A 12,679-nucleotide genomic window follows, 5' to 3' on the forward strand; every position below is an offset into this window, starting at 1 on the left:
GTGAGGGGATCTTATAGAAGCATACCCAATTTTGAAAGGGATAGATAAGATAGAAGTAGTAAAGTGGTTTCCATTGGTGGGTGAGACTAGAACTAGCAGACATTGCCTCAAGATTCAGGGGAGAAGATTTAAGATGGAGGTGAGGAGAAACTGTTTTTCCCAGAGAGTGGTGAATTTGTGGAATTCTCTGCCCAGGGAAGTAGTTGAGGCTTCGTCACTAAATATATTTAAGATACAATTTGATAGATTTTTACACAGTAGGGGAATTAAGGGGTATGGGGAAAAGGCAGGTAGATGGAGCTGAGTTTACAGACAGATCAGCCATGATCTTATTGAACGGCGGGGCAGGCTCAATGGGCCGGATGTTCTCTTCTAGATTACAGAAGTAGAGTGCTATTCAGAGAGATTTGAAAATGAGAATGTGAATTTTAAAATCCAAGAGCATGTGGGTTAAAGGTGCAAGTTAGGGTGAAATGAGGGGGGCATGTCAGATGTGCCTTGCAACAGTTAAGATGTAGCAAGGACATGTTTGAAGGTTTAAGCAGCAGATGATGTGAGGCAGGGTGGTGTCAGATGAAAAATATTTATTCCAAATGTTGGAACTGTGGGCTATGCTAATCTTGGTGGCACATAAAAAACTAGGGTTGTATGAACTGTCTGGTTCACTCTTAGTCCTGCTAAAAGGTCCCGGCATGAAACGTCGACTGTAGTTTTTTACATAGATGCTGCCTGACCTGCTGAGTTCCTCCAGCGTTTTGTGTATGTTGCTTGATTCAGTTTTAGACTGTGTTAGAGTGCCGTGTCATGGGCTTTTAACTCACTTTCTAAATTATTCTTCAAATAAGTTTGCTTACTTTAATGCAATTCTCAAATTGTTTATAGTAAGTTAACTGTGATGTTTATGAAAGCACAACCAATACATTAAAAGATATAATGGTGTGAAATGAATGAGTACCTAGGAGATGTCCTCACTGGTCAAAAGTGCTGTCAGCAGTGACTAAACACATTATCAAAGAGTTTCTTTGAGTAGTTACACCAACTCTGACAATTAATAGAAATGTATCACTCCATGACACTGTTTACGGGGGATCAGCACCAGAAAACAATTGGCACCTCCTTGGCTAATCAGATTGCATAATATTTGCAATGGCATGCTGTACAGTATCGGAATGGAAATCTGTAACCTGGAATAGTTAATGAATTTAAAAATCATGCCCAGAAGGTGAAATAAACTGAAATAAATACAAAAAAATGAAAGATGAAAAAGGATAGAGAGTGAAAAACAAAATATTTTAAATCTCCACCTAGAAGGACTGTTTAGAGCCCAAATGGTAGTGAGGGAGGAGGTGTAGGGACAGGTGTGGCACTTGTTCTGCTTGCAAGGATAAGTGCCAGGATGGAGATCAGTGGACAATCCCTAAAACAGCCCTCCCAGTTGAGGTGACACTTCACCTGCAGGTCTGTTGGGGTCATCTACTGTATCCAGTGCTCCCACTGTGGTCTCCTGTATATTGGTGAGACCCACGTAGATTGGGAGATGGCTTCGTCAAGCATCTTCGCTCCATCCACCACAAGAAGCAAGATATCCCGGTGGCTGCTTCTACTGCCGCGATGAGGCCACTCTCAGTTTGGAGGAGCAACACCTTATATTCTGTCTGGGTAGCCTCCAACCTGATGGCATTAACATCAATTTCCCAAACTTCTGATAATGGCACCCACCCCTAAACTATTCCCCCATTCCCAATTCCCTCTCTCACCTTAACGCCTACCTGCCCATCACCTTTCTCTGATGTTCCTCCCCCTTCCCTATCTTCCCTGGACTTTACACTCTCCAATCAGATTTCTGCTTCTCCAGTCCTTTATTCTTTCACCAATCAACTTCTCTCCTTTTTACTTTACCCTCCCTCTCTCCCAGTTTCATCTATAACATATCACCTTGTACTACTTCCTTCCCTCCCCCCATCTTTTTCCTCTCAATTTTTATCTTTTTTTCCAGTCCTGATGAAGGGGCTTGGCCTGAAACATCAACTCTTTACTCTTTTCCATAGATGTTACTTGACCTGCTGAGTTCCTCCAGCATTTTGTGTATACTGACTTTGACCTACTTTATCATGTGCCTCCAAGTACCTTGAATCCTTATCTTTAATGATGGACTCCAACATCCTCCTAATCAATAAGTCAGACTAACTGGCCCATAATTTCCTTTCTTCTGCCTCCCTCCCTTCTTAAAGAGTGGAGTTGCATTTGCGATTTTCCAGTCCACCAAAACCATTCTAGAATCTAGTGATACTTGAAAGACCATTACTAATACTTCCAGCAATCTCTTCAGCCACCTCTTTCAGAAACCTGTGGTGTAGTCCATCTAGTCCAGCTGACTTATCTACCTTCAGACCTTCTCTTTAGTAATAGCAATTACACTCACTTCTGCCCCCTGACACTCTTGAATTTCTGGCATAATGTTGGTGTAGTGAGGACTGCCACAAAATACTTATTAAGTTCATCCACCATTTTTTGTCCCCAGTACTACCACTCCAGCATCATTTTCTGGCAGTCCAATATCCACTCCCACCTCTCTTTTACTCTTTATGTATCTAATAAATCTTTTGGTATCCTCTTTGCTATTACTGCCAAGCTTATCTTCATATTTTATCTTTTATGTCCTTACCTTTTTTAAATTGCTTTCTGTAGGTTTGCAAAACCTTCCCTATCTTCTAACCTCCCAACTAATTTTTACTACATTATATGCCCTCTCTTTTACTTTCGCTGTCTTTGACTTCCCTTGTCAGACATGGTTGCTTCATCCTCTCTTTCGAATACTCTGTATATTTGGGATGTATCTATCCTGCGCCTTCAGAATTGCTTCCAGAAACTCCAGCCATTGCTGTTCTGTCATCATCCCTGCTAGTGTCCCCTTCCAATCAACTTTGGCCAGCTCCTCTCTGATGCCTCTGTAATTATTATTCCACTGTAATAATAATACATCTGACTTTATCTTCTCCCTCATAAACTGCAGGGTGAATTTTATATTATGATCACTGTCTCCCAAAGGTTCCTTTATCTTAAGCTCTCTAATTAAATCTGATTCAAACACAACATCCAATCTGGAAATGCCTTTCCCCTAGAGGGCTGAACTTTAAGCTTCTCTAAAAAGCTAACTCTGGAATTTTACAAATTCCCTGTATTGGGATTCAGCACCGACCTGGTTTTCCTTATCTACCTAAATATTGAAATTCCATCCAGAGCTATCATGTTATGTGCCTTTTCTATCTCCCATTGAAATTTTTATCCCACATCCTGACTACTGTCCAGGGGCTTGCATATAACTCCCATCAGGGTCTTTTCACCCTTGCAATTTCTTAACTCTACCCATAAGATTGACATATAGTAGGTCAAGACCACAAGTCATAGGAGCAGAATTAGGTTTCTCAGTTCTTTGAGTCTTCTCCATCATTTGATCATGGCTGACTTAGTTTCCCTCTAAATCCTATTCTCTTGACTTCTTCCTATGCCTTCTACCCTTGCTAATCAATAACCCATCAACTTCCCCTTTAAATATACCCAATGACTTAGCCTCCACAACTGTCTGTTGCAATGAATTCCACAGATTCACTGCCCTCTGCCTAAAGAAATTCTTCCTCATCACTGTTCTAAAGGGAGTTGCATTATTCTAATACTGTGCCCACAGACTTGGAAACATCCTATCCACGTCCACTCTATCTTGGCCTTTTAATATTCAGTAGGTTTCAATGTGATCCCTGCTCTTTCTTCTAAACTCAAGCAAGTTCAAGCCCAGTGCCATCAAATAGTCCTCAGATGTTAACCCTTTCATTCCTGGTTGGCAGTGTGTTTTGTGATGTGCTTTGGGTCCAGCTATACACAGCAGCAACAATTTGTCTAAGGGATCTGGTGGGATTATGAGGGTGGTGAAGAACGTTAGGACGCTTCAGGGCATATGGACAGAGCAGGCTTAGTGAGTGGGCAAAACCATGGCCGATGGAATACATTGTGGAAGATTGTGTGTGTGTGTATACACACACACACACACACGTGAACGTAATAGGAAATAGTAATTATTAAGTGCTAAGAGTCACATCACTGAAAACTAACATGGAGATGCAGCAGGCAATCTGGAAGGCAAATGGTTTAGAGGGCAAATACCTTTGTAATGAATGGGTTTGTTTCCTAGAGAAATTTGCAAATATTGTAACTGTATAAAGCCTTGATGAAACTATACTTGGAGTAAAGTGTACAGTTTTGATCTTGTCACTTAAGAAAGAGTATACTTTGGCAGTGAAGAAACACTGTGAGAATTTATTTGACTTCTTCCAGGGAAGGAGTGAGCTAATTTAGTTCTAGTCTACTATCTCCTCTCTACTGCTGTACGTGGAGTGGAGAGAGTAGATCGGGACTATATTTGCTAATGTTTACAGGAATAAGAGAATATTTCATTGAAACGTAGAAAATTGTTGAAGGGCCTGATATGCAGGATGCAAGGAGGATATTTTGCCTGACTAAGGAGACCAGTACTTGTACCCACAACTCAAAGATCCAGGTGGATATTATAGTTACGCTTCATGCCGGAACATAAAAATGTTGGTTGGTTTACAAGGTTAGGTTTTTGAGATGACCGATGCATTATGTTACTTATAGATAGTATGTCAAAGATTATTGAAAGGCTTTGATATCCTACCCCTGGCAATCATTGTATAAACATTAATTTAAAACAACTGATATTCAGCAACCTGAGAGGGTTCCAAATAAAAACTAAAAGTACTCAGCAAATCAAGTAATACCAAGATCATTGCGAGTGAAAAAGAGTTTTAGGTCAAGGAATTCAGAAATCGGAGGTTCAAAGGGACTTGGGAGTCCTAGTTCAGGAATCCCTAAAGGGGCTAAGTTAGTAGTATGGAAAGCTAATGTAATGTTAGGATTCACTTTGAAAGGACTAAAATATTAAAACAAGGATGTGATGCTGAAGCTTTATGAGGCATTGGTCAGACTACATTTGGAGTACTATGAGCAGTTTTGGGCCCATATCTAAGAAAGGATGTGCTGGTATAGTAGAAGGTCCAGAGGAAGCTTATGAGGATAATCCCAGAACTCTGCAGCTTCATCTATTCTATATGTCTCAAAGGCAAATAATTTGGTCAGACTGCTGCATTGAAGATTTTAGAGGAACTGGGAAACTTGGACAGCAACATCTTCATTTTCAGCATTTAATCATACTCTTTAATAATAGTGAATACTGATGGGGACACTATTATGTTTAACGCATACCCAGGCCCAGAACTTACTAAAGCAAATATAATGTGGAGTAGAACAGAGTTTCTCTTTTGCTGGCAAGTTGCAGTCATTTAGTTTTCAATTTCCTCAAAATTGATGATTTTAGCATTTAGTAAAAGGTTATAAGTGTGACTGAAAATAAACTTTATTTATAAACAAGAACATTTTCTACATACCAGTCCACAGTATGTGCCTGCATGTGGTGAATTGGAATCTGGTCCATCAAACAGCCTTAAGTAATTTTGGACACAGTCACCAGGATCATTAATATTAAAGACTGTGAAGTTTATTGTTATTACTCGTCCTGTTGGTGCCTCAATTATCCACTCACAGTCTGTATTTATGTCATAGGTGGAAGGATAATTAGGACTATTAAAAGAACCTCTAGGGCCAAGGAGTGTTCCACCACAACCTATACAGGAGAAAGAACCACAAGTAAAGTGTTAGCTGTTTGGAAATTACATTTCACTGAACTCTGCTTTATGTTAACAATAATCTAATAACACAATGCATCTGGACAATATGTAACAGTTAAAATATTGTGACAGAACAGATCTGATAAAATTCAACTAAATATAGAACCAGTTATAGAATAATTTATATTACACAAGAGTATATGTCTGGATCAATTGTTCATTGTTATAGAGATAATTATGTCAATCAATTATATAGTGCAAAAAGGATAATGGGGGTATTCTTTTCTCTGAACCAAAAGCCAATAAGAATTAATGAAAATGAAATGGTTAAACAACAGGAGTTAAATACTCCAATCAGGTCTGATTTATATATCACTGGCATACACTAATCACAATAGCCTGTAAAGTATGTCACACAACATCGTTTTGCTTCAGCTTTTCTCAGATTGGAGCATGATTAATATGGCTTCCAGTTTAAAATAAAATTCAGCTGGACACATTTGGCTGCAAATCACAATAATACTGATGACGTATTTCTCTGCAGTTCCCCATGCGATGAAATCATTCCCCATGTGTGGGGAAAATTAGTCAAAGTGACTCTGAAATGTTTATCTCATTGAGAACTCAAATAGATTAGAATGGGCTGGATTGTTTGACCCAAGGGGAGGCTATTAGCAAAGTAAATAAATCTTTTGAACTTGGCAACAGCCCATTTGTAGGACTGAAAACCCACACTCCAGAAGTAGATTCTACCCTAGCCAAGTTGTTCTAATATTTACAATGGTTAAGATAATTAACCAATATTTATAATGGTTAAAATGACTCTGATAAATGGCAACTCTGTACTTGCAGCTCCAAAGGGAATCATGAAATATTCCTGTTTATGACTATTACTGCTGAAATTCACAGTCACAGCCATGGGTACATCAGTAAGCAGCAGCACCTTATGATGTTTAACAAATCTATCGATACTCAAAATCAATGTATTTCAGATGGCAGACTTGAGCCACAAGTGTCGTTCCCCTTTAAGAAAATGGGACTGGAGATGGCACACTGGTTTACAGGTATAATTGAAATATGGAGACTTTAGACACCCCCCCCCCCCCCATCCCACTCCCAACTATCCTGCTGGCGAATATACAGTCTCTTGGAAAATAAAATTGATTGAAGACTCAGAGCCAGAGGGAGATCAGGATCTGCTGTATACTTTGTCTCGTGGAAACAGGCAATCCCCTGCCATTTTCACAGAGCATTGCAGCCCGATGGCTTCACCATGCTCCACAAAGACAAATCAGTTGAGTCCTTTAAAAACAGAGGGGAGAATATGCTTCATAATTAAATCATGGTGGTGCACAGACATGACAGTCTGTCTCAATCCTGTTCACCTGACTCAAAATATCTGGTGATCAATCGTCATCCATTTTATCTGCCAAGGGAGTTTTCAGTCATCATGCTGGTATGGTGTACATTTCAGCACAGGCCTCTGTCAGACAGGCAGGCACTGAAGGAGGCGAGCACCATAATCAGCAAGCACGAAACAGCCACCGTGATGCTTTCCCTATCACTGTGGAGATTTTTCAAGCAGGCCACCTTGAAGAAGTCTCTGAACAACACTACCAACATATCACCTGTGGAGCCAGAGGAGCCAACATACTTGACCAATCAAGAAACCTTACTGTGCTGTCCCGCAGCCACACTTTGAAAAATCCAATCACTTGGCTGCACTGGTACTTCCAGTGTACTGGCAGAGACTAAAGACTGCAGCGCCAGTGGTGAGGACCAATAGGTATAGTCAAGGGAGGAGGAAGAGTGATGACAGGATTGCATTGAGTTGGACTGGACAATATTCAGAGATTCATCTTTGAATCTGAATTAATACACACATTTGTCACTGACTTTATCAAGACGTGTGGATGTGCCTTCAAGAACATACTGGACATACTCAAATCAAAAGCCTCAAAGGAACCAGGAGATTCATAGTTTACAGAATGGTGGAGCAGACGATGAGTCGAATGGTCCAATTCTGCTCCTAAGTCTTATGATTGCAGAATGGTGAATTTGCAATTCCTTAGAGGGTGAAATAGTTTAGGCTTGCATGCAGCAAGTCCTAGACCTAATTCAGGTGTAGGCTGATAAATGGTAACATTCAAACCACAAAAGTATCAAGCACTGATCCATATCTTACAACAGACAATCTAACTACTTGCTCTTCATATTAAATGGCCCTGCCATGAAGCATCCCCACCATCAATATTCTGGATGTCACATTGATGAATACAGGGCCCTGGCAGAGGACTTTGTCAAATGATGTAAGTTGAATCATCTGCAGCTCAACATCAGTATAACAAAGGAGATGGTGATGGACTTTAGGAAGACTAAGCCTGCATTGCTCCCTGTTACTATTGATGTTGAGAACCTACAAGTACCTGGAGGTGCACCTGGATGACAGACGAGTGGAGCATCAACACAGAGGCTGTGTGTACAAGAGGGCCAGAATCACCTCCACTTCCCGAGGAGACTGTGGTCCTTTGCAGGTCTCGTCTTCACATGTTCTGCCAGTCTGTTGTCCCCAATATAATCTTCTATGCAGGGGCGTGCTGGGGCAATGGCATCAAACTGGGTGATGTCAACAGGCTCAATAAGTTTATTAGAAAGGCTGGCTCTGTTATAGGAGTCAAACTGGACACACTGGAGGCTGTGGTAGAACAAAGGACCCTCTGGAAAATCCTGGCAATTCTGGACAATGTCACTCACCCTCTACTTGCAAACTTGGCTAAACAGAGGAACAGTATTTATAATGAATGAAGTCAACTGCGCCGCTTCACAGAGCGCTATGAAGAAAGAGCGCATTCTTACCTTCGGCCATTAGGTTCTATAGTGAGTTAACCTATAGCAGGGGAAGTAATGACCTCCTCCTGATAGACTGTTTGAGGTAACTTATATTTTATTCTTTCTTACTTCTAATATCTGTGTATCTGTACACATGTGATGCTACTGTGATACTGTAATTTCCTTTGGGATCAATGAAGTATATATCTATCTATTGAGCAGAAACACATGTGGATCAATCGTGTAAGTACTACGGCTACAAGAGCAGGTCAGAAGCTGGTCTTCCAAGACCCTCTTCATGGAAACATAACCACCTGTAAATTTCTTTCCAAGATAGACACCATTTTGCTTAGAAATACAGTACATCTCTGCCTCCTCACTGCTGCCAGGTACAAGTCCTGCAATTCTCTTGCCTACAATATATTCAGCATTTGAGCTTTGGTGGAAGTTTTCAGTACAACTGAACAGTAGGATAACACATATAAAATGCTGGAGGAACTCAACAGGTCAGCTCGCATCAGTGGAAATGAATAAACAGTCAATGTTTCAGGCTGACACCCTTCATCAGGACTAGAAAGGAAGGAGGAAGATGTGAGAATAAGAAGGTGGGGAAAGGGGGAGGTGGATAAAGTCGAAGGTGATAGATGAAGGCAGGAAGGTAGGGGAGGTGATAGGTGGAAAAGGTAAAAGGCTGGAGAAGAAGGAATCTAATAGTAGAGAAGAGTGGACCATGGGGAAAAAGGTAAGTAGAAAGGACACTATGTAATAGGCAGGTAAGGTGAAGAGCGAAAAGGCTTGAGTGGGGAACTGAAAAAGAGGAAAGGTGGAGAAATCGACATTCATGCCATCAGGTTGGGGGCTACCCAAACAGAGTATGAGCTGTTTCTCCTTCAATTTGAGAATGGCCTCATCATGGCAGAAGATGAGACCATGGACTGCCAGGAATGGAGATAGGAATTAAAATGGTAGGTCACAGAAAAATCCCACTTTTTGTGCATGGAGCAGAGGTGCCTGACAAAGGGGTTGCCCAATTCCTCCGTCTCCACCACATCTGCTCTCGGATATGAGACTCTTCATTCTAGAACAAAGGAGATGTCCTCCTCTTTTCAAAGAAAGGGACTTCCCTTCCTCCAGCATCAACACTACCCTCAACCACATCTCTTCCATTTTGTGCACGTCTGCTCTTACGCTACCAGGGATAGGGTTCCTCTTGTCCTCACTTACCACCCCCCCAGCCTCCACGTCCAGCACATGATTCTCCAAAACTTCCGCCACCTCCAACTGGATCCCACCACCAAATGCATCTTTCCCTCCTCACACCGCCAATTTCTGCTTTCCACAGGGATTGCTCCCTACACAACTCCCTTGTCCATTCTTCCCTCCCAACTGATTTCCCTCCTTGCACTTATCCTTGGAAGCGGAACAAGTGCTATACCTGCCCCTATACCTCCTCCCTCACTACCATTCAGGGCCCCAGATGAGGCGACACTTCACCTGTGAGTCTTTTGGGGTCATATACTGTGTTTAGTGCTCCCAGTGTGGCCTCTTGTATATTGGTGAGACCCCGACGTAGATTAGGAAATCGCTTTACCAAGCATCCACGCTCCACCCGCCAGAACAAGTGGGATCTCCCAGTGGCCACCAACTTTAAATCTACTTCCCATTCCAATATGTCCAGCCGTGGCCGCCTCCTCTGTCGGGATAAGGCCACACTTAGGTTGGAGGAACAACATCTTATATTCCGTTTGGGTAGCCTCCAACCTGATGGCACAAACATTGATTTCTCAAACTTCCAGTTCTGCCTCCCCTCCCCACCCCCTTCACCATTTCCCATCCCCTTGTCCATCTCTCATGTTATCTCCTTGCCCACCCATCGCCTCCGTCTGGTGCTCCTCCCCCCTTTTTCTTTCTTCTATGACCTTCTGTTTCTTTCACCAATACACTTACTAGCTTTTTGCTTCATCCCTCATCCCTCCCCCTCCAAGTTCCATCTGTCGCCTGACTTTTTTCTCTCTCCCACCCCCCCCCCCCCCCCCCCACCTTTCAAATCTACTCCTCAGCTTTTTTTCTCCAGTCCGAAGGGTTTTGGCTTGAAACGTTGACTGTACTTTTTTCCATTGATGCTGTCTGGCCTGCTGAGTTCCTCCAGCATTTTGTGTGCGTCCCTCAATCTATGTCAGGTCTCACCAAGGTTGAGGAGACCACATCGGGAGCACCAGATACAGCAGGTGATGCCACAGGTTAACAGGTGAACTGTTGCCTCACCTGGAATGACAGTTTGGGGCCCTGAATGGAGATGAGAGAGAAAGTGAATCTAGCTTGGAGGGGTCCCACTGGCTCAATGAATATCGGTCCTTTTCCAGGTTACTGGCTCAGTTTGGGAGTCTGTGACTGTGGATATAGAGAACGAAATGAACCAAGTTTACATTGTCTGGATACTTGTTTGCCAAAGTATTTTTGGTTTTTGGCTGGTATTTTGGGCACATAATTAAAGAAGGGCAGAAGCTGACCCAAGTTAGTGAGGCCATTTGCCAAAGTTTATAATGAAAATGTTCAAGATACATGGCTAAGAGTTTCCACATCAGGCACCTATGAAACAAAGAAGGTGATGTCATTTTCCTGCATAAGGGGTAGTCAGGTGACATCACCATACATCAATGAATGCTGAGTGCTGTGGGGAGCACCGTGGGGTCAGGCTGTTCATCACTGGACAGTGAGCTGCACAAATTCTGGTCACAAACTATTGGAGGGCCACAGGCAGATATCCAAATGAACAAACTAGCCCATTTGTATTGCTGCTTGTGTAGTTTTCAGCCTTTAACTGCTATCAACTTCAAGTCAGTAATAATAACTTAAAATACTATACTGAATCACATTATTAGTATACACTTGTTAGCTGTAATATTGAGCAAATTTATAATAAAGGAAAACATATACCTAGGTTTTTTATACTTAAGAAAATCAGCAAAATTTGAGGAACTTTCCATAACCACAAGGAGTAGAATTTCACAATTTCTAGTCCAGAAGCATGACTAGTCTTAAAACTACATAGACAATTGTGAAATACACAAAATTAGCAGGTTTTATAAGTAATTAATGCTGATGTTTCTTGCTTGGCCAGTTGACTCCTCCCAAATAGTGTTAAAGGTATCAATGTGCAGTATAAACAGTCACATCTTCCACCACATAGGAATCTGTTATTATGCCATAGCAGAAACACTATGCACTCCAAGCAGGTGTTCATACCTTCTATACATCTTGCTAAAGGCATGTTAGACAGAGTAGTGCAATAAGTTTTTGGACAACATGATTGTTATTGGCATTACAGAATTTCAATGGCACACTATATATCTATGTATGATAAAGGTACTTATTATTCCCACTGACCATTTGGAGAAGATGTCCAGGTGATCTCAAACCCACTGTGAGTTGCTGGAGCATCGCTATAAAAATGCAGTGTAAGTCCATGAAAATTGGGAAATACAGGATCAGGTAGTATTGCACCACAAAACTTCCCAAGCACTTGCCCGTGACTGTCTGTACCATTTCGCACCTGAAACATAACATGTAATTGCATATCAATATTTTATGTAGCTTATTTTTATGAACTAGCATACCAATCACAAATAATGATTGGCTAGAATTTGCAGGAGAAATTTATCTTGGGTATTAAGTGGGTATTCTGCCTTGTTATACTGTTTTGTTGAATGGAGCTGAATATTGGTGGGGCACATAATAGACAACACTAACAACATCAGTTGTGAGCTATTGTCTGAGACGAATGAATGAAAATACTGACAATTTATATTTTTCATTCTTCAAATACTAGGACCTTCAGCTAAGGTGAATGTCTGTTGATACCTTGTAACATGTATAGTAACACGTGCACCAAATGTCACTCTGTTTTTACAAAGGGTTTAATGTGTGAAACCAGCGTGCTGTCGGAAACTCACAATGCAATGACATATTGACACCTGGTAGAATGCTAAGTTATTCCCATTATGTTTTGGTAATTGTAGTCCTAGAGTAGGTCAATATCAAAAGAGGACACCACTGATGTTCAGAGGTCTGCTCCATGCAATCACTGAGACATGCTTGTAAGAAAGGGGGGACTGGCAACTTGTCAAGTAAGGATGTAGAAGCTTCAGGCA

General features: G+C 41.5%; 1 protein-coding gene across 1 annotated transcript in view; it reads right to left on the reverse strand.

The window, feature by feature from the left end:
* The window catches only part of cubn (cubilin (intrinsic factor-cobalamin receptor)), a 355,208-nt gene that overhangs the window by 4,842 nt on the left and 337,687 nt on the right, over nt 1-12,679 (reverse strand). The window contains exons 64-65 of the mRNA XM_073055305.1: nt 11,916-12,081; nt 5,460-5,695 (exon numbers count right to left, since the gene is read on the reverse strand). Coding sequence (XP_072911406.1) covers nt 5,460-5,695; nt 11,916-12,081 — 402 coding nt within the window. The remainder of the gene's footprint in view (nt 1-5,459; nt 5,696-11,915; nt 12,082-12,679) is intronic.

The sequence above is a fragment of the Hemitrygon akajei genome, chromosome 8, assembly GCF_048418815.1.
Source record: "Hemitrygon akajei chromosome 8, sHemAka1.3, whole genome shotgun sequence".
NCBI classification, from domain to species: domain Eukaryota; kingdom Metazoa; phylum Chordata; class Chondrichthyes; order Myliobatiformes; family Dasyatidae; genus Hemitrygon; species Hemitrygon akajei.